Raw genomic sequence first — 22,289 nt, forward strand, 5'->3', positions numbered from 1 at the left:
TTTTGGGCCATGACTTGCTGAGTTGCTCATCGCCTTCTCCCCATGTTTTTGAAAGAAATCAAATTTGCTTTTAAAGGTTTCAAAGGGTTAGCTCAATCAAAAATTCTCACAATCCAGACTTGAACCCAGACTGACTAATTTAAGTTCACAATCTTTACTGTTACAAGACAGAATGCATGATGTGGTATTACAGACTACTAAAAAAGAAGGGCCATAAAATACAATATTGCAACTTTAAAGAGGAGACTATAAAACTGCCTTCAGCTCAGCTAAAGGCACTGAAACAAACCATCAGCATACACTCTGCTCTTTCTCTTAGCGCTGAGTTTGAAGAAAGAAAAAGACCTTAAGATAAACAACAACATGCAGACAACACTGGAATGTACCTCAGACAAATCCATCCCGACAGTGGCCATTCTGCGCTTTGCCCCTTAAATAATGTATGCGTCATGACCAGCGGAGTATTATCAGTGTACTTTAAGCGCCCTTGCAAAAGCATATCTGTCACTGAGCAAGGGCCACTTTTTAAATAGCTGAGGTTACTTAAGAAATGGGATGGAGAGGGGAGATTTTTTTTGTAATCCAAGGTGGAGTAAGACACCAAGGCTAATAATTTATTAGCCTTGGTCAGAGAAAAGAAGTCCAGGAGCAGTAGCTTTGGAAAGCCACTGTGTGTTGTTAAGAGTGTTATGAATGATTCTATTACTCTTTCTTACATGAATTTTCAAACACAGATCTTTCATTGATGCAACTTGCAGTGCTATTAAGAACATTTTGATGTCACTGTCCATGGTCCTGGCGATATTACTGCAGTAAATGGATGTAAGTATAAGGTACTACAATTAGTGTGATGTCAGCAATCTGACTGCTGCTTATGGTAGAAAATAACCTTAGACATAAATTAAGAAGCTTCAGAATATTGACAGTTCTTATAAGCTTCCTAAAGGGGCAGAGAAAACAAATAATTCTTTACTCAGTGACATTTCCTGTTGAGGAATACGATGGAAATGGAATAACGCTGGCAGAAAAGCCTTCAATACACTTTTATTTATCACAGCACTCTGAAATGGTCAGTGTGACAGCTATACTGCTGATCATCAGTCACATCAGTCATGTACGGGCCATGATGGCCTTGTTTGACTTAGGAAGACGTGGGCGAATAGGAAGGGAATAGCAACAGATAGAGTGCACAGAAAATCAGCCAGTAGATACTTAATACAGAAACACTTTAACAATAAGTTGATGTTTTTGTATCGACAACCTGGGACTTTTTGTTTCGTTTTGTAGTTTTGGTTATCATTGCATTGGTTATAATAACATTTACTGCACAGCAGAAAATGTTCACTTTTAATTAAAGTCTCAAGACTGCTAATAATCTGTATTGACCATTGTACCTTAATCACTTGAATGACAGCAATTAGTTAATGCATATTTTCAGAGTAACACCCCTCATCTAAAGAGAGCTGACTTAGTGCTACGTCAGCTAAGAGGAAAAGAATGCAGTTGTATTCAGAGCCATTAATGTTCACTGTGTTGCATTGGCTGGTGTGCAGGCTGGTTTTCAGCAGGAAGAAGAGAGTAATGTTATGGACCTGTCTGTCTTCCAACCTGCAAGGAATTGCAGTGGCGGTGGTACAGGACATGCTAATGAGAAGCAATATCTGCGGGCTAGATGAAGGGGGAAACTGGAGAATATTCAGTCCGACAAGCAATTAAATAGCCGAGCCCGCGGTGTCAGGGGGCTAATCTAGAGAAAGGTGGCTGGAAAGAGGAGTCGCTCACTGTCTAACCTGATGGGAGGGAAGTTGGGGTGGTGGACCAGTGGGGCTGGAGGGTGGGGAATGAAGACAGAAGGTCAGAAACTCTGGGAGATAATATAACTTCCACTACTTTGGGGTGAAGTAGGGGACTCTCTTCCTATGAGATTAAAAGCCTAATACTCATTTCACATTGCAGATTAGCGTGTAATTGTTTGGGGAGCAGAAGGCTGCCTCTACTCTGTAGCCTCACTGCGAGGACAAGGAGACGATTTGTGCAAGTGTGGCTGGGATTCGCTTGGTTGCACGGCTGAATAATGGCATTTAGCACTGTGAAAATTAAGGCAGGCTGATTCAATAGCCAGGTGTTTTCTTTTGTTTTTTTGTAAACTCTGAGTGACTGGAATCTCCCGTAGCTTGCAACGCATTTAAAACAACTGCCAACCCCGAGGACTTGAATAATCACTGACTCTAGGTGCCAGGTTGCTGCATGGATGAGTGCGTCTTTACACCTTGTAGCATTCTTCAGTTGACAAATTCAAATTCAGGACTGATTTACACATCAACCCTGAAGGCTCACAACAGAAACCTGTTTACAGCTGTACTGGCTGATGCAGATTTCCATTGATTACCAGCTCTGTGGATTGTACATGTGTGAACAACAGGTTTAGTGTTTTAGAGACTGGATGAGGAGAATATCCCGTAGGAAGTCATGTGACTTCCTTTTTGTTTATTGGTTATTATTTAAAAGAAATCTTCATCAACAAAACCACATTTTGTTTATTTTGTCAATTACTCACCAAAAGTTACGCTGAATTAATAAAACAAGCATTGTCTTTCTGCCATGCCTCCACATTGAATGGAGAATCCAAAAAGCAAACATCCTTCATGAATCAAAGTCATTGGGGACCATGTTCAACAAACGCAAAACTATACCAAAACAGGTTCACAAACTCACGCAACTCATGCAGCATAATTCCAGTCTCATATCCAGTCATACTTCTAGAGCACGCAAAATTTCACCACAATGTTACATTATAAAACTTGCCTACGAGTGCATATGAGCTACATATGAGCAGAGTTCAAATGCACGCATGCCTAGGCATACTACTTGGCTGTGCATAAGACTCTTTGTATTGACATGTTTGAAATTATAATTTGTTTGCAAAATGCATGTATTTAGGAGATACTGAGTAAACAACTGCATAAATGAGACTTCAGTTATACTGCAAAAATTCTGTGAAAGTTTGTCAAAAGCTGTTTGACATAAGCCTCATTCCCACTGCACAAAAAAACCCACTAATACCCACTAACATCTGGCTTTTAAATGCAATGAGAATGCGTACGATTGGCATTCACACCCGGGTCAAATGACTCTACGCATCCAGTTCCATTTGGCATTCATGGAAATACAACACCTCTGTGAACACGCTCATTTCAGCTCCTTAACCAGCAAGATGTAATGATGTGCCGTGATTAATTAACCTCCGTCTCTTCCTAAACAATGCTAAAACATTTTTTCAAGTCAGTCTACACCCAGTCAGAAAGAAAGACTGAATAAGTAAGAGATATATAAAGAGAAGTAACCATGGCAAAGTTTTCAAAGACCTCTGTCCCTGCTGCTGTCGACTGTTTACCTGTACACACACACATACACACACAAAAGCTGACAGAAAGGCATACTCTGCTGCAGCGCTGTGTTCACTTGCAGTGGGAATGTAGTCTATCGCCTATATTTAGTGGGTTTACCCGTGTTTGAAAAACCTGTGTGTCCAAGCTTAGTTTGGTGGGAAAGGGGTAATAATTTTCATTTTGTTAAATGCAGTCCCCATTAAGCTTACTTTAATTTATGAAGAATATCTGCCTTTTTTGGACTCTATAACTGTGGAGGCATTCAGGAAAATAAAGTTGTCTTCATTAATTCAAGATAACATTTGGTGAGTTACTGATATATAAATGTTCATTTTGCTGGTAAAGAATTAATTTAAATTGGTATGTCTGCTCTTCATAAAGCACAAAGCCTGTGTGGCACAAAACAGAAGGTCACTGTTCAAATGGTGATTACCAAATACAATTATGTTAGGATTATTGTAATTATTTGGTAGCAGTTTTTGCATTTCATTTTCTAGAGTGACAAGCCAGACATCACATAGAGCTAAATGAATGAGGACTGTTTCTGAGGGAATAGGTAATGACATCCAAAAACAGATTACTACATCTCTGTCATCTAATCTGACTGCATTTAGATCAATATGCCACCTCACATCTGCATAATCCACAATCAATATTGGTACACAAGGCCTGCTGTTGACATAGGAATACAAGCTAATAGCAATTCTAAATCGACAAAAGGACGTGTCATTCAAGTTAACTCAACAAAAGTGGCTGTGCTAGGGCTTTAACATTTCAAAAAGCTTGTGCTGTCAATCACATGTCCTGCTTGCTTTGGAAGCATGTGGTTTTGGCAGTATGTCTTATGGATTGGACATTGCCAGGTTGAGCACTGGTCCAGAGTTTGGCATTCAGTAAGCTTCAATGCTGCAAACACTGCAGCTGATTACCTATTTGTTTCACAGCCTGGATGTTGACTACAGTTTATCAAAAGAACCAGTGAATACTTAAACAATGGACAAGGCTCCCTTTTTATATATGTGTTTACCTTCCCTTTGTTCTTCCAGGAGCAGATCTATTTTTAAAGCCAGGTATTTGTTTACCCAGTCTTTTCATTAGCCCATGGCACTTCATCACTGTAAATGGTGCAGCACCATAAATCACCAGTTATGCTTGTTTCCACCAACGCCATTTAATTTAGTTCTGCTTAATTTGGTTGGCTAATTGCATGCATATTCAAAACAAGCTGGAAGATTGCAATGTTTATGCTGCACATTATGAGCAGAAGAGCTTGGAAAACAAAAATCAGCCTCTTCTGAAGACGTGTTTGTTCTATTGGCACCCAAATCATTACAGATAACAACTGTGTAAAGCCTCGCAGGAACTGAAATGCCACCTCATAATTCCTCGCATACTGTATCCGTCACATTATACGGTCGGGCTGTCTTTCAAAGCTGTTTTGAAAGACGGTGTGTTTGCATTAAAAATGAAAGCGGCCAGGCCTTTTCCCGTGCTCTTCAGGAGACAGAGGGAAAAGATGCGTTAGCGATGGCTGGCCAGCAGCTTCCAGGGAGGCTTTCTGGAAGGAGCGCTGCTTCCATACTTTTGAGGGAGGTTTACAGTTCTGTTGTGTGTGGCCAATGTGTGTGAGTGAAGATAAGACCTGTGGCAGCACTCAGTGAAAAGAGGGCAGGACACATTTGAGGCTCATGAAAGAGGGCTGTCAGGAAGGTTATCAGCAGGGTGTTACTGCAGAGGCCAGGAGGACAGACGGAGCTGAGGACTGACAGACAGAGCCGGGGAAACCAGATCAGCCGAGCAGAGAGAAACAGAACCATGGCACCCACAAAACAGCTGGCTTTTACTCAGGTGCAAATAACCAGCACAGGACTGTAACTGAATCAATTATTTATTTTAGGACATTAGACTTGAGCCTTGGGTTTCTGGGTCGTTAAGCCCATGAAGATTCATTAAAAAACCATAAAGATCCCTAAGACCTGGGGGAACAAGCGACAGCGCCTTCTCTTATCTCCTGTGTTTAATGCATGGTACCCCGCTGGCCGGGAGCCAAGTGAAAGGAGTTAGTAGCAGGTAACAGAGAGCAAGGAGATTAAGTGACAATAGCTCGGGATCCCAATCCTGCTGTGACGAGGCTCAGATTTCCGATGGCGGCGTGTCCATGTCTGGGTGTGTGAGCGAGGGTGCCATATGCAGAGTCAAAGCTTAACACTGACGGACATGCGAGCACGCGTTCTCTTGCTCTCGCATGCAGGCTTCGTCATATGGTCAAATTCTAATGTGTCTCCCTCACTCTTCACCTCCACGCTCATCCATCAACGACTCAGGCTGTGGCGAGTGTGGGTTCAGACTAGAGAGCGCGTGGGGGGGAACAGTGAGGATGAGTGATTAACCAAACCGCAAGTACACAGCCCCCCAACATCCTAACAAGGCAGGGAATTTACATTCCATTGCATACCTGTCAGGAGATAGCCCAACAGTGAATAATAACGGTGGACCAAGTGTTGTGAAGAGGCAAGTGAGCATGCAGGCAACAATAGGGACAGCTGAGGAAAAAGGGGCTGCAGCAGGGAGCATTAGCCTGCACTCTTTCCCCTATTATTAATGAAGACAAATAGTCTTTTATGCAGATAGCATTATGGTGGGAGGGTATAGGCAGCACTTATTTAATCCCCGTTCCTCTTTCATTTTTACACCCACTCCACATTTTAGTAAGGCTGTGCATCTTTTTTCATTACCTGCTAATACTTTGTTTGCAGACACTTTCATTTCCCACATAATTGTTAGAATATAAACTGTGAAGGTTTTGATGAGCGCAGAAAAGTGCCTTGGAAATCCAAATGGTGAGCAGTATCATTAGTCATTGATATTACATGGCCATAAAATGCTCCAGCAACTATAGAAACATAACTGTGGAAAATTGCTCTCTAGAGCAGCACATGGAGCTATAGTTAAGCTGGCTTTAAAAGAAGCGCTTGAGTCAGGGCTGAAGTAGTAACTTGGAAACATACATACTAAACCTCACTGCATCTAGGGACATGGCACTAAAGCACATAACAGCAGTCAGATAATCACACAGGTTGTTAATAAATCTCAAATAAAGAGTATATAAAATGTTGTAAAACAAAAATAATAATGTGTTATCATCCACCATAACTGGGAGTTGTGTTTAATATGTTTACCTCCTTTGAACATCTCTGTATAAAAATTTGGCCGCGGTCAAAGATATATTGGAAGTTTCACCTAAATACAATTAGCTGTTAATATATTCATTTGTACATTGTTTTGATTTGTTTTTAATTTTGTACCCTTGGTGTATGGCCTCAAAACTACTCAAACATCAAGCTTTACTCCACACACTTTAAAGGGACTACTTTTCCCACAGAAGGCTAAAATAAAGTTCAGGAAATGTACCTCTGATAGCACTGTTACCTCCAAACTCGACTAAAGAAAGTAAAACTCTAAATCAACCTAGAAATTTAATCCCAACCTGGATTCCAAACTACTTGAGCAAACATGTTCAAACGTCTCAGGCTCCTATAGCAAGCCCATGACCTCATGACTCCAGTCTACAGTTTCTTGAACACCAAGTAACCCTGCTCTGAGTGTGGATCCAAGACCATTTAATATTACCACTACGAGAAATGTGATACTCAAGTTTTTATGACATTAGAAATCTGACAGGGTCAAAATGAATCAACAGGGTTGTAAAACAGCTGTTCAGCTCAACAGTTTGTAACCAGCAGTTCATAGATCAGGGGTGTCAAACTCATTTTAGTTCACAAACCACATAAAGCTACAGTATGATCTCCAGTGGGACCAGTAAAACCATAACACAATAAAAACACCTCCAAAATGTTCATCCACTTATAAAACAGTTGATGAACAGCTTGAGATGTCTTAAGAAAAAATAAAAGCAATTCCACTAATATGTCCTATTTTTTTCCACATTCAGTCAGTCTACTACTCACTTTTATTACATGTGCATTATTCCATACATTTCCACTCCTGCGTAGTAATGCTTTCATATCCACATCAAACTAAAGTGGAAGCTATTGATGAAACAGGTTAAGGTATTCCCCTGCCTTACAAACCATTTACAAATCTAAAGTTCTGGCATTGCCTGGGTTCCACCTATTTCGTTTTAAGATAGAAGTCTACAGATTATTTTGTACTAAAGCTGCTAACTGACAACATTTTACAAAATGTTCAGTATCTTTAAAGGCATATTATACAGAATTTTCCTAAAAAACAAAGTACTGACTCATATAAAAGAACTCCTTTTCAGTCATTACTTATGACCCACTGGCAGTGTGTTGTGTTGTCTGTATCTGCAGAGAACCTGCCCTCTGCTGAATTTTCTTCTCATTTTGGTTTGTTCAGGAGGTTTCTGGGTGTTAGCTTTTAAGTAGTGATGTGTAGCCCCTAGCCAATAGCAGCATGAGGTCGGAGCTTTGTGAAAACATAGCGACCAGCTTACACCACTGTCTCTCTCCTCTGCTCTGTAGACAGGATGACGCATGCACTTCAGCTGAATTCACACAAAATCCGGCAATGCTGCACCTTCCTGCAGGGTTTTTGCTGAAATATGGATGTATCTTTTGTGCCTTAGAACTTAACTGCCATGAAACAATTGAAAAAATATTGTTTTATTTCTCCGATTCACTGTTTTGTTCTCATTAAGGCTGCTCCCTCTCTTCATACACCCTCTAGCTTGCTTGAGCACCACTGCTCTCTCTTAGTCTTGTTCAAGCAAGGAGAAGGAGCCAAGTTTGAATGTTGTGCTTACAAACAGAAAGCAACAAATCCTGCATAGTAGGCCTTCAAATTTGACACCAATAAGTACCCACAGTTTTTCTGAGGACTGTATTGTGGTTGCGGTAAAAAGCCACTGAAGTAGTTTGCTCACTGCTGAACCTGCTCCTGAAGCCTGGCACTTGTTAGTAAGAATGCCCCTTGAAAGTCAGAAATTCCAGTCATCAAAAGGAGAACCCTCAGTCGACTGAGAATGCTTCAAGTCAAGCAGTCTGCTTTTTGCAAGTCAGTATGCTGTGCAGTGTACTTCTAGAGACGTTTTGGTCAGCAGATTTTGCTGTGCAGTGAATGCTCTTGACTTTTAAGCTACTCTTTGTTACAAGCAGTTGCAGAGGTGCTGGCAGTAGCACGGAGAAAGAGAGAGGCTGCACTGTAAAGTGAAGAAGTGGTGAATTTACAGCTCATAACAAGTTATTATGACACAGTCTTGGACTTTTTTATCATACTGAATGTCCTGCTAAGCCGCGTTCAAACTTTAAAACTTTGGACTGCCAAATCTGATTCAACTGGCATAATTCTTAGTCGGGTACGGCCCTACTTTTTGGCCTTCACAAGTGTAATATTATTACATGTGCAAAGTCATCCAGTGAGCTGGACTGGACCTTTTGGGCTGATTCTGGTCTGTGGGTCGTATGTTTGACACCCTGGATATAAATGTTTTAGTTGGGAAACTGGGTATCCTGGCAAAATTTCACTGCAGCCTCTAAGCTGACTGTAAATTAGTGCCAGGAGGGATGAGACAGGGATGACTGTTAAAGTGGGATTGTCGGCAGTCCCAAAGAACTGGCTCACAAGTGGACTTAAACACTAAAGCGGTGTATAATTTCTTGACATTGGAGGTAAGCTGGTTGCAAAGATCAGAGCCTTTAGTGCAGGCACATATGCTCAAGCCTTGAAAGGTGGGAAACTTTCTCTAAGCCCCTTGATGTCTGGATCCAAGGCCGGTCTACACTGACACCTGCAAAAAAAAACAAGCCTGTGTTGACAAGGCTTGTCCCAGAGACGTTTTTCTCATCATTCTTCCTCTTTCTGTCTTCCAAATAGTAGGAAATTATTTCTGCCTGAATAAAACATAACACAGAATGTAGATGTGCAATAAATCAAAGGACTTTCTGGACTGCAGCTTTGGTCTTTGAAAGACAACTTAAAGCCTTATCTTTCCAATTCCCAGCCAACACTTTGACATCCAATGGAAATTAAATTAATCATCATCAAAAGAGGGACGCTGTCTGTAAAAGGGGGAGCTGAAAGAGGGATGTGTTAGTAAATAGCGCCCTACACAAACTCTTCTGAGTGCTGCTTGACAGAAAAATAATGAGCGAGAGGAGGAAAGTGATTAGGAATGCAGCACTCCTTATTTAACTAATCACTGGCAGAGGCAGAACAGTGTGACTTCTATGAAGACCTCAGTGCCTAGTATACACAGAAGTAAACAGAAAGCGGAAATTAAGTGCCAGAAAAATTTGGAAAACAAAGAAAGACACATATGATCGCTAAGTGTACACGTTCTGAACATGTAATTTATCATATTACTAAAATTTAAAGCCAAAATATGTTGCAAGTAGTGAAAGTATCTTCAGGCAAGCGGGTACCGTAGATTGGTACAGACTGGTACGCTCATCACTTGCAGGTATGCACTAAATACTCCCTCAAGCCTCTTGTTCTTACAAAAATAAGATTGATGACCTTGCTGTCATGTATTACCACATTAGAGAATTTACACATAAACATGTTTCATCCTACAGTGAAGTACAGTTCAGCATCTTTTCTCTCTCTACTCTATTACTGTTGCTGCCATTATGGCTTACCTGTGAGCTACACAGAAAAATGACGCACATAACCCGAACCCCTAACCCCAACCCTGTACTGAAGAAAAGTCCTTATATACAAATAAACTTACTGTGGGTGCTGTTCAAGAGTCCTTGGATTTGTTTTATTATTCATTAAAAGTGGCTTGAGAATCTTGTTAAAGAGGTGTTTGGATGTAGGACGCTAAAGTATTTCACTGCTGGAATGATGGTCTTCTCAGAAAACTGGACTGTCTATGTAGTATATAATACTTATGTAATTGGTGCTACTTGACCAGAGAAAACAGAAAAAATAGACTGTGGCATTTGCTTTTGCTGAAGAGGTCAAAAACCTCCAAAAACCCAGAATGCGCTGCACCGCAGCGGACCAATTAACGCTCCTGCTGGTTGGTGCTGATAGCGAAACTTGGCTGCTTTGACATGGGAAACAACATGGCAGTGTGCTTATGACAAAAATGCTTGTATTACAGTTAAACGGTAAGCTAAAATAAGTTTCTGAATACACTTGAGGTGGGAAATTGGCAACGCAGCCTTCATTTTCACAGTACAATAAATATTATGACACAAACTTCCTTTTCCACAATTTTCGCATTACAGCCACAGTGCACTAAATTATGTTTCATAAGACATTTTTGTGTCTATGGTGGCAGACATCAGAAAATTCAAAAGGACAATCCATAGTTCAAGAAAGAGCCCTAGAGACAGTGAAAATTTGAGCTGGAAGATGAGCGTGGGGATGTGGGCACTGGTAAGATGGAGGGAAGTTTACCACAGTTCTTTTACACACACTACCTGCACTGTTATGATACAAAGATGGTTAAAAAGCTGCTAAGTATCCCTTTAAAAGCTCATTTGTAATGAGCAACAGATATGAAATTAAAAAAGCAGCTTTAAAATAATTTAATTTTGCCAAACTAACTTGATATAGCTGTCCCTTATGTAAACGTTTGACTAAAACTATATATAAATTGCTATTTTAAGTTTCCTTTATTGTGCTAAATCTTGTGCTCTGTCTCTAGATCACCTACTGAGACCCGAGTGAATGCATCTTTAACTACCAATCAACAGAAAAGCACCATCTAGGATTAATCTTGCTCTCAACCGCTCTACTCGTAATCAGTTTTGCATTATTGAAATCCCCTAAATTCAATGCAATGTTTTCAAAGCAAACAGAGAGGAAATTAAAATATAAATACAATAAGGAACATGTGGAAACAAAAATAAAGTAGGAAATAGAAAACAGAATATGATCATATTATCATGAAGAAAATTTCCATTATTTTCATATTGTGTCTTTCTCTGTGAGATTACATGTACACTTCAGTAAAGCTCAATTACTCTTCCAAGTGTAAAAAAACTAATCACAAACTTGGCAACTTGCTTTCCCAACGGTATCCCACAATGAGCCTTCGGGCCATCCATATTTTTAATGAAATCTTTCATTCAGCTGTAATTAAAAACGAAAGGATGAAATCATTGATGATTTACTCACCATGTAGAATACCTATAGCTGACCAATGCACGAGTCAGATCTCTGTGCAAACCATCTTCAGTGATGTAAAAGTGTTTTTTCTAACTGCAGTGTTAAGTACTCTCTTTACACAGAACCCTAAGGCTATGCTCATAGTGTAAGCCTTAGTTTTCAATTCAGATTAACTACTCAGGTAAGCTTTTTTTTGGTTGTTTCACCCTATTTTTTAAAATGTGACCAATATCAGATTCAAGTGTGAACTGGTCATTGTTCTGAACTGACCCATGAAACGTCACACGCAGCACGTTGTTGTATGGGCCAACCACTGGCAACTGGTGGAGCGTTTACTTATAATGTTACTAAATGCATGATATGATGACGTGAATGGATCAACATATATGATAATGATATGATAATTGTGACCATTCCATCTGCTGTTATTGTCTCTTTTGGGTGAAACACACTTTTAGTCATGAGTGGATCTTTAAGTGCTCAAATATGTATTTTAATTGCAATCGGATCATGTAAACAGCATATTGTGATCCTTTTTTGGAAAAAAAAAACATAGGTCGAAGAATATTTCTACAGTGGCTATGCCTTTTTTTAGTCCATATCATTCAGTAGGAAATCACACTGGTAACATCCTGATAATGTCATTCTAATCAAGAACATTTTCAAAGTAAGCTGATTTGCATTTGAAGTGGGTGACCTTTTGTCAGCATGCAGTACTGGTAGATTTGATTTTGAGAGTTAAAGGCACACATGATCATTTTTGGAGTGTTAACCAAATCTTACACTTACTAATAACCTGCAAAACATGCTTATAACATCAGTTCTAAAGGATATTTTTAACCTGTGTGTAGAGGATTTAAGTAAGAAATAAATCCCAAACCTGCAAGATTCAGTGCAACCCAAGAGGTTTAGACATCAAAGTCTAAGATGAGCATACAGACAGACAAGAGACACTCCCCAGCCCCGTCTTCAATGGTACCTGTGAGGGATTTAGAGGTGCAGTCCTTTCCTCCGTGGGGACCTGATCCAGTGCCACTTACAGAACCCTCGTAGCTAATGCAGTCATAACAAAGCAGAGCTGTTCAAGGATAAAAAAGAAAAAATATAAAGAGAAAGGGGCGATGAAAAATAGAGTCATGGGATGCTGATTTTCTTTTATCATATCAGTTAAAAGGCTTTGCATTTTTGTTTAAAATTTGGGGTGCATTATTTATATTCCAAAGCCATATTGTTTCCAGGAACAGCCCTGTTTGATGTTATGGCTGTGTTAGCCGTGCTGAAGCTCTCTAACCACAGCGACTACCTGCACCTACATGCACCTGCAAAACCAATCATGCCCCACTGAACAGCATAGGTATCATCTTAGCTTTAACAGACAGCAGTTGGATCAAAACAGCAAACAGTAGACTGGACACCTGCAAGTGAACTTAGCCGGTGGTTTTACAGAGGAGGGAAAAAAAGAAGCATTAACAGAGAGTTTAAAGCAGCAGCAGAACTTCCCAACTTGACAGAAGCCAAAATCAGATTTGTTAGAGCTGGAAACATAGACAGTTGGGTTAGTAAAGCAGAAGATAAACAGTTTCAGATTGTGTTAAAAGCTTGAAATTTAAATAAGGCAGCCCTTACAAAAATGCAGTCATCTGTAAACTGGAACAGTTTACATGGTCTGATTCACTGTCTGAGCTTTTCAGATCAGGATTAGCAGGATGTAACAAGAAGAGTTGAAATACTTGCAAGTTAACAATGTCTCTGCATTAGGACAAGGAGAGCTGGTTTTCTATCTGTTACAAGAACGTGCGTGCTTTTTTCAACAAGGTCATTTTATTCCATGTAGTACTGATATACTTTAGCCACTTCTCCTTGTGTCATATATCACATTGGGACTAATTCTCATACCTGCAAAGGCTTTGGAAATCCTCTCTTTTTTCCACTCCCATGGCTGGTCATACTCCTCAGGGGGTCGCTCATCATCTTGCGGCAGCCGACTTTCTCTGGGGCAGCGCAAGCACTCAGGGTCCGAGTCTCCGCCGTTCTCGGCTGGCTCATACGGTGTGTCGTACAGGGGCAGCTGCCTCGCTGGTCCTTCCTTAGGCCCTCTCCCAACAGATCGTATTTCTACAAATGAGGAGAAAGACTGGTCGTTAATGCAGGGTTTCTGTAATAAAACTTTATAGGTGAAAACGGCTCCGTGGAGCAGAACACTGTCAGCATATGAGAAATGAGGATTTATGACAGTACATGCACTTACAAAACACTAAAGCCACACATTTTGTAAAGCCTGACTTGCACATTTTCTTGTATAGCAATATGATGAATGTTTGGTGATATTTCAACTGATTTGACCGGGAGACAAAACAGCCTCATATTTATAGCACTTGCATCCTTGTTGTTATATTTCCGAATTCACAGCCAATGACAGTTTGCAGGCTAAAGGGCACTAATAGCATTGCCTATCAGGCTAAAAAGTTTATTTACTTTGCTGGATCTTAAAATGAGAAAGCAGCTGTAAGCTCAACGACCCTGTAAATTGTTATTTCTGGTAATGAAGAATTTAAGGGCACTGTGGAATAAATGGATGATGGGGAAAAAGGTGACAAGAGGTTAAAAAACATACTAAATTGCTAAAGTTCTTGTGCTGACATCCAAAAAAGTTGTCCAAAAGTTGCCCAGTATTGCTCTGCCTCACCAAAAAAAAAGTTAACGTGACCTGGAAACTCAAGTTTCTGTCTTGTAAAAGAGCTGGATGTGCTGCAATCAGAGTGCAGCCTAAATGCATACTAACAACAGTTATCGCCAGACGTAATAATGACACAAGTCTGACAAGACTGCTACAGACGCTACAGGTACTGAATTCACAGGTCAACGGGCCTCTCAGTAAAATAAATGTTTGTCGGGCATCTCTCACCCTCATTTTATATCTCGTGTAAATCCCCCTCAAGCGATGGTCAGGAAGAGAAAAATCTGCATGTTGATTGGACGTGTGAGTGGCATAGTATGGGCCTTATACGTGTAGTGACAGTTTGCTGTTGCTGAACTGATGACAGGAGTGGGAAGCAGAGGAGAGTGTTGAAATAGAGAAGAGGGGAGAAGAGGGGGCCTGGGGGCTGAGCACCTGCAAAAGCACACCGTGTAAACTCCCTGAGTACAGCAAAATCACACAACAGTTCTGAGCAGCCTTGCCCCGGGCTGCACATGCCTGCTCTGTCAGAACAGAGGTGAGGAGAAAGCATCAATTTCCCTTCTCACCTTGCTCCCTGTATGCCCCCCTCCCACTGAAAAAATATGAACACTGTACTCCACATTTAACATCACTTTAAATAACCTGTGACTGTACATTTACACCTGCCATGTTAGTAGTATTGAAATAATCTTAAAATCATGATTTATTCAAGATATGTTTTGTTATAAAAGTGTCAAATAATCCCTACAGATTCTCCTTAACTCAGTGTTTATATTCTGGCTTGTGATCTATGAAACATCAAAAGTGAACAGTGATGGGCAAAATTACATTTGCATGGTTTTAACCACCACTAAATCTGAACGAATATGACTAAAGAAACCAAGTAATTCTCAAAGCACCCGCAAAAAGTGAAATAGCATCTCAGTGCTCCTGTGCTATGTGCATGTATTTAAATTAGGTAATATGCATACATTTGGTGCAAAATTGGCCCCTTTCTATGTAAATGAGCCTTACTGCCAAAAAAGTTCAATTCATAAAGATCTGCTTTAATAGCCACATACAGTTACAGTGAAATTATTACTGTCTGCAGAGAGTTGGTAGATACTGAAGTGCTTTCATAAGTAGTGTCATGCCCAGCCGTAACCGAAAAAAGGTTTCTCTCTCATCTTAACTCTATGAAACCCGAGCAGACTTATTTCATAAACATGGGAAGAAATTACCCAAAATTAGCAAGACATTTGTAAAAAAACAAAACAAAACAAAAAACACCAACAAGTAAAAACACCAACAACAAAATGACCTGTAAAAAAGTGCTTCAAAAACTCTAACAATTTCCTAAAATAAATATGAATATATAACTATGATAATAATTGATGTAACTTCTTAAAAATTGCAGGACATTTTTTGCCAAATTGTTCATTGCCTCTTTCCCCATTTCTTTTGAGAGAAATCAAACCAATTAGCTCAGGTTTCAAAGGTTTAAATACTTGTGACAGGCATCTGAATTTAGCACAAGAAAAATGATGTCAATCCAGGTTTCAAAGGGCTTGATTTCTTGCCTGAAGTTTTGAGGAAATCCTCTACACCTCCTTGGTTAGGACCTGCAGCTACGGTCTAAACATTTCTTTTTTTTTTCTCCCTGCCATTGTTCTGCCTACTGTGTTCTTGGCACAAAGGCTACATTTATACTTCGCCACACGGATAATTGAAAAAAGAGCAACTTGCAATCAGCTGTAAGACTTTATGGGCTTGTTGTGCTGTAATATGAGTAGCACAATATCTTTTGTAAATTGGACCTTGAGATGGGGGAAGATAGAAACTGGCTGCAATCCATTCTTTATGAATTCACCCCTGAGTATCACTTCATTTAATGATATTTATTAGAATAAATGTTTTTTTTCTCCCAAGCAATGCTTGCAAAGTAACTAAACTCAATGTTTAAAAGCCCAGTAGTCCCTAAAGGCTACAATGTTCATTACAAGCAATCATAATGTTACAGTGTTATGAAAAACAAACATTATACTGGTTATTTTGCTATTCTTAGCGTCTTAGCAGTGGTTGGGCTACAAAAGTTTGCCCTGAGGATGCTGCTAGAAACAAGGCCTTCCTCCTGGCAGTCTGTGCTATTGTTGTTGACATGTCATGCTCTGGACTAAAGTGTTGTTTGGACTGACAGATCAACAACCTAGCTGACTGACCGCCAACCAGCATACTTAAGTCCTGTCAAATCCCTCAAGGTGGGCAATTTTCACAGAACGTTAAAAATGTGAAGTGGAGGCAGGAGAGTTCCTCTATTGTTAAAAAAATAAATAAAAAATTCCACTCAACAGCTTGAAGTACAACTTCTCAGCTACTTTGCACTCAAGCAAAGGTGAATTGTGAGAGAGGGTGCCAGTTGCTAAGCACTTAAAGTCAGTATAAACAAATAACATATTTTAAAATTAATATTTTGATTTACTTATTTAATTATTTCTGTATGGGCTGACGGTTGTTGTGCTCTTTTTTGTGTTGACCTACAGTTAGACTTACTGCAATTACTGGCACATTACATGTTGTCTCTGTAGATGACAGTATAGAGAAAGTTGTGAGAGATGAACTATGTTTGGGTCTAATATGGTTTGAGGGGTGCATTGGTAAGGAGTTGGTTTCACTTATATGACGATAAATCGCAAGAAATGTGCGGAATTTGTTTTTCTGTCTTTTGTATTTTTGTCTTTCTGTGTGAGTCAATAAAACAAATGTAACAGTGGACTCCAGGAAAGAAGTCAAAAACAAATGAAGACATAATGGAAATTCACCATTCACACAAGGCAAAAAGGGAGCCATATGTTTTGAACATTGGTATTGCCCCTTAGAATATGCACCAGTAAATATTTCCTGGAACATTTCCACATCTTGTCTGTTTTGGGGTTTTTGAAGTGTCCATACTTTCTACTGGATACACATAAACGTATGAATAAGGCAGACACTGCCTTGAAGGATGCCTGGTCGCAGTATGAGATATTTAATCTCATATAGCGGCCAGGCTTATCTCAAACATTTCAAAGTGGCTGTGAAAATCACATTTTTGAGAAATATAAAGTAAAGCAGCAAAGCTTTTTAAAAACCATTTTAACACTTCAAACTGTTGCCTGATATGACTCCCTCCATACAAATTTTGAACATATGCTCATGAATCATGAATCTGGTGCATATATTCATGCTTTTGTTTTTGCCTGACTGACCTAAACTAGGATGCATGCATGCAAACCCTTTTATTCTCTATGTAAGAAGGTGAGACAGACCTGACTCTTAATGAAGCACTGCGCCCTTGAGAACTCTCCTCTTCTCCCTTTTCCTCCTCTTCCTCCTCCTCCTCCACCCCCGCCTCCCTCTCCAATCTCCCTCTGCTCATATGAAGTTGTTAGCAGCCTGCACCCTTCCTCCTGGGCCACATGAAGCTGTTAGTGGCCAACACCACCATAGAGTAATGCGATGTGAAGAGAATGAAATATTATGCCATACTACTGCATAATTGCCTCTTAGCCCAGGGGAGCTCTTGCGGAAAAATGAGCAATGCGTTGAGCCTAATGGAGCTACCCGCCGGTGGTGGTGGAAGCGGAGGGGTGGAGTGAGGTGAGGCTGCCAGGTCCCGTATCTCAGCGTAATCCCGCATTAGGCAAACTTGCACTCTTTGATCTAGCAGTTAAAAGAGTTGGTATTACGAGATCCTGGCATGATTAGGTCCTACCTCCCCTGCAGAAGTACAAATAGCTCTGGAAGAGGGTGAAAAAGGCAAGAAGAGGTTTCCAGAGGAGGTAAAAATGAGCGGGATGGGAGGAAGGTATTACTGGTGGAGTGGTGAATAAATCTGATGGGAAGAGCCCTTTAATTGGAGGCATGCTGCCTTCGATAAACTGCCGCGGTGGATTGAGACTCCCATCTTGCTCCCAGGAATTAGGCCTTGTGTGTGCAGATAGGAACCCCGTTGACCTTCTTCCCCGGTGTCTTTTTAAATATCTTCCAACTTCTCTTCCTTCCTTGTTTCCTTTCATCCTTCACTCTTTTCTTTCTCTCCGTCAGTTCCTGTTAAGGCATGCTTGGTAAGCTGGGTGGGGATACATTTGTCTAGGAAAATTACAGTGATTGGAATGGCAGTGGGGTTGCATGTTGCAACACGGCTGCAGTCTATCTTCTGTCCTTGACCTCTATCCTCTGTTTAGGGTCAGAGGTCAGCCACCACACCCTCCCTTCATGTACCTCCCCCTCCCCGGATGGTGGAGTTCCTGTCCAAATGCTGCACTTCCTGTCTTTTGCTTTTTGGCCCTTGCCTACTTGCCCTTTAGAATCCCTACATTCATGCCAAAGTGTGAAGCATTTGATACATTTTCTCAGTATAAGTTGAAGAAAAAGAGAAATTTCAAGAGCATTCATACACCTGGAGAGTATGGATTGCTGCTCACAAAGTTCTGAGTGCTACGAGTATTTTAAGAAACAATTAAACATCTCGAAAGTGTGCCGCACTCAACAGGGTTTCAACAGTCATGTAGCGGCAGCAGCAGCACTGACCACAACCATCTGTTTAGTGCCACTAAAAACGCAGAGCGGAGCACACTGCTGAGAACCAAACAGCTGCATCCAAGCTACAAACCATTTTTCCCTAATGAGAAAAGACACGAGCACTGACTTAACTGTAAAGCACCACTCAGCTGAATGTAGGTTTGCAAAGGTGAGCTAAAAATCAGAAGCAGCAAAGTGAAGCACTAGACTTTGAAACAAGTGACAGATCCAGTCTTTGTTACCGTCTCCCTCTCTGGTTCATGAGCTAGAGATTAATCCCATAGGAGAGACAGGAACATGTTCCTTGCAATGAATCCAGGGAGGCTCCTGTTCCACATACTCCAAGAGGAGCCCTCTGGGCATATTATCATGGCAGTGCATGGGCAGACAAAGAGCTCTGGATTAAATCAAAAAACATTAACCGCAACCAACCTGGCAGCCGCATCCTGCTGCAGATAAAGGGCTGACCGAGACGTCTAGCTCTCATCGTCCAGACCACTCTCGTCTTACTCGTCCTCCTCCATTATCGCCAACCAGTTAAAGTGATTGCATTTGCAAGAAAGTAGCAAGCAACTGCATAACTGCGCTTTTATTGTGAGGCTAAAGCTTCAAATATGTAAAGCAAAAACACATTTGTCTGCCTCTCTGGTTGACTGCCACCCACCCACTCCTACTGAGCCAGAGAGAATTTGCTGCTGAGAAGCGCTTGCGGAGGCACAGTGAATATCTGGATTTGATTGAGGGGATCTCTTGTGCACTAGTGAAGGATTAAATGTGATTGACTCTACACCCCGGGAAAACAATGGCCAGAAAATACCCGGGCTTCAAGGATTTGCTATGCCTGCTCCTCGAGCTAAGTCTCTCCAAAAGAAATCTTTAACCTGTGTAGCTATTGTCATTTCCACACAGATCTGTTATCAACAAGGTGGATCTCTGCAGAGTGCCTCCACCTGAAGAGCATGGCAAAATATGAATTAGAAAAATTATGAAAAATATTCTGGACAGTGGTGTTGTAATCCAGAGCACCTAAAACGAGACCAAGTCATGATTGAAACGAAGAATGAAAGAAGACTTTCAGAGGTTGAGGCCAAGTCAAGACCAGAGCAGTGGGAGCAGTGGTGGAATGTAACCAAGCATTATTCATGTACTGTATTTAGGTGCATATTTGAGGTACTTGTACTTTACTTGAGTCGGTTCTTTTCATGCCACTTTATAATTCTACTCCACTACATTCAAGAGGGAAATATTTTTACTTTACTACATTTATCTGAAAGCTTTATTTACTAGTTACTTTACAATTAAGATTTCTTTTTGGTAAAAATCATAGTAACGTTTGTAAAATATGTTTGTTCCAAACTACCAGTTCATATAGAAACAACTGACAAAAAATAGTTGATTAATCATCAATTAACGTTTAAGTTGTTTTCAAATTTAGTTTGGATTTTTTTTTTTCTTTGACTTTTCTGGATTTGGTACTTATACTTTAAATACTTTAAGTACATTTTCCTGATTATACTTCGTTACTTTTACTTAAGTAACATTTTTATAACAGGAGTTTCACTTGCAACAGAGTATTTTTTACAGTTTTTTTTTAAGTACTTGAGTAAAACATCTAAATACTTCCTCTGCCTTTGAGAGAGTGAGGGGTGAAGAAATTTCTTAAAAGATTTGCTACAGAGGCAGATTGCTAATGTTAGCTAACTTTGCTCTTATACTAGCATACCTTTATTTATGCTTCCTTTCTCAGTCCCAATAAGTTAAATTTAGTTTGACGTGGTCCCAGTCTCAGTCAGCACTGCCGTGCAGAATTGACATGCTGCTGTGAGTTTTCTTTTGGATGCCCCTCCGCAGATGAACTCTTTGTGGTTTAGGTAGCCACATTTAATTACAGCAGATTTGGCTGACATTTCCCAGCCAGCCACAGCTTCTCCTCCTATTTCCTGCATTCACTGTCTTGGAGTGCATGTGAAGGGGTACAGGGAGGACGGTAACAAAAATTTCAAATTGGAAATGATTTTAGTTCTTGGATGCTTTTGAAGCTGGATGTTTTACATTAAATCACAGAAATGATGAATAAATAAGTCAGACAATGCACAGGCAATTTAGTGATCTTCCTTAAAAATAAAATTCCAAGACCTTTTGTCTCAAGCTGAGAAAATATAATGAAATATAACTCAATTTGAGATGAGACCACCAAAAAATGGTCTTGCGACAACACTGCTGCAAAGTGCAATGTTTTAAAACAGATAAACGAGGAAGCAAGATGCTTTCTGAGTCACACATAATAATTACAAAACTCACGACTTGGTGCTGAGCTGCTCATGAATGCTAATGCTGAAACGTATTTTAGTCAACATAGCCGTTTGTGACACTGGCCCAGCTGAGCTTGTTCCATGACAAAGACACGCTTAAGATGGTCACAGGGCTGATTAACAAAGCCGCTGCAGCCGGGCTCATATGTAGTGGTGAGACTTTTCTGTGGCTTTGATTTCATTCCATTTGATTGTCCAGGTCTGCAACAGCGAGCAGCAGTCACGGCAGCAGTCAGAGATTTAAGCTATATCGGGGGCCACCCACAGGTATTGTGTGTCAGTCAGAGAGCTAGCTGACAAGTGAAGGTGTTTGCTCCTTGACCCGTGGCGGCCTGCTGTTGAGTGTCATTCCACTCAGTGAGTGGAGCTGAGAGGAGGCTCCCGCCGCTGCCTGTTCCCCACAGATCTCTGGGAGAATAGTTACGATAAGCAAAGACAAAACAACCCTGTCAGCTTTGTGCTCCCGCCTCGCCCCAATTTTGATTTAATTTTCATGTCTCACAGTGTTTAGAAGGAACAAAAGCAGCAAAGACAAAAGGAATAAATTAGCATATGTGCTCCTGTCCTACATCTTTTTTTTTCACAGCCTGCATGATTTCACCATTCCTTGCCTGATATGATATTTAGAGATAATTTGTAGTGTCTGCAATCAATAAGCTTTGATTTGTTACAGTCATGCTCCTGTCTGTCTGTGAATATGACAGGTTTGTCCATCTGCAAGGGCGTGTGTGCATCTGTGCCTGTGTGTCTGCTGGCTGCTGCGTCTCCATCAGCCTCCTGCAGACAGAACAAAAGCAGCAAAGCCGTTTGTTCTCTCCGTTTCCTTCTTCCTCCTGGCTCACACTGTGCCAAGCTTGTGGTGGGTACACTCCGAGGCCTCTGCCTGCCTGTCACACATATACTTTTGGGAAGCCTGGAAGCCAAAGCTCAGACAGTCTATTCATGCTTGGCCCAGAGAGGAGAGTATTTTGGGTTTTGCCGCACTATTTTTGGTTTGTCCCTCTTATGAATGCCTTTCTGTTTCAGCTGGAAGCCATAGTTTTTGACAGGAAAATGACACATAGTGAAAGGCACTTGTCGGCAAACCCACAGAGCTTGATCGCCTTTGTGAACTTATGTTAGGGAATCTATCTAAACAGTATTTCAAACAAGGCACAAAAGTGTATATATTTGTTCATGGACAAGAGATAAAAACAAAAAATCCAAAATATTAAGAAAGAGTGAGTGCAGCCAGTTACATGTAATATCCCAGTGAAGACATGCATG

The 22,289-nt window shown here is 40.6% G+C and overlaps 1 protein-coding gene across 4 annotated transcripts in view; it reads right to left on the reverse strand.

Annotated features, from left to right (window-relative positions):
• zgc:158464 (uncharacterized protein LOC791139 homolog) overlaps positions 1-22,289 on the reverse strand; it is a 108,178-nt gene that overhangs the window by 20,038 nt on the left and 65,851 nt on the right. For 3 of the 4 annotated variants that reach the window (XM_042514616.1, XM_042514418.1, XM_042514547.1), the window contains exon 3: positions 13,389-13,607. In XM_042514616.1, coding sequence (XP_042370550.1) covers positions 13,389-13,607 — 219 coding nt within the window. Of the gene's footprint in view, positions 1-12,471; positions 12,571-13,388; positions 13,608-22,289 lie in introns of all 4 variants that reach the window. The other variant, XM_042514487.1, reaches the window with a different exon arrangement.

Source organism: Plectropomus leopardus, chromosome 1 (genome assembly GCF_008729295.1).
Source record: "Plectropomus leopardus isolate mb chromosome 1, YSFRI_Pleo_2.0, whole genome shotgun sequence".
In the NCBI taxonomy this organism is placed as follows: Eukaryota; Metazoa; Chordata; class Actinopteri; order Perciformes; family Serranidae; genus Plectropomus; species Plectropomus leopardus.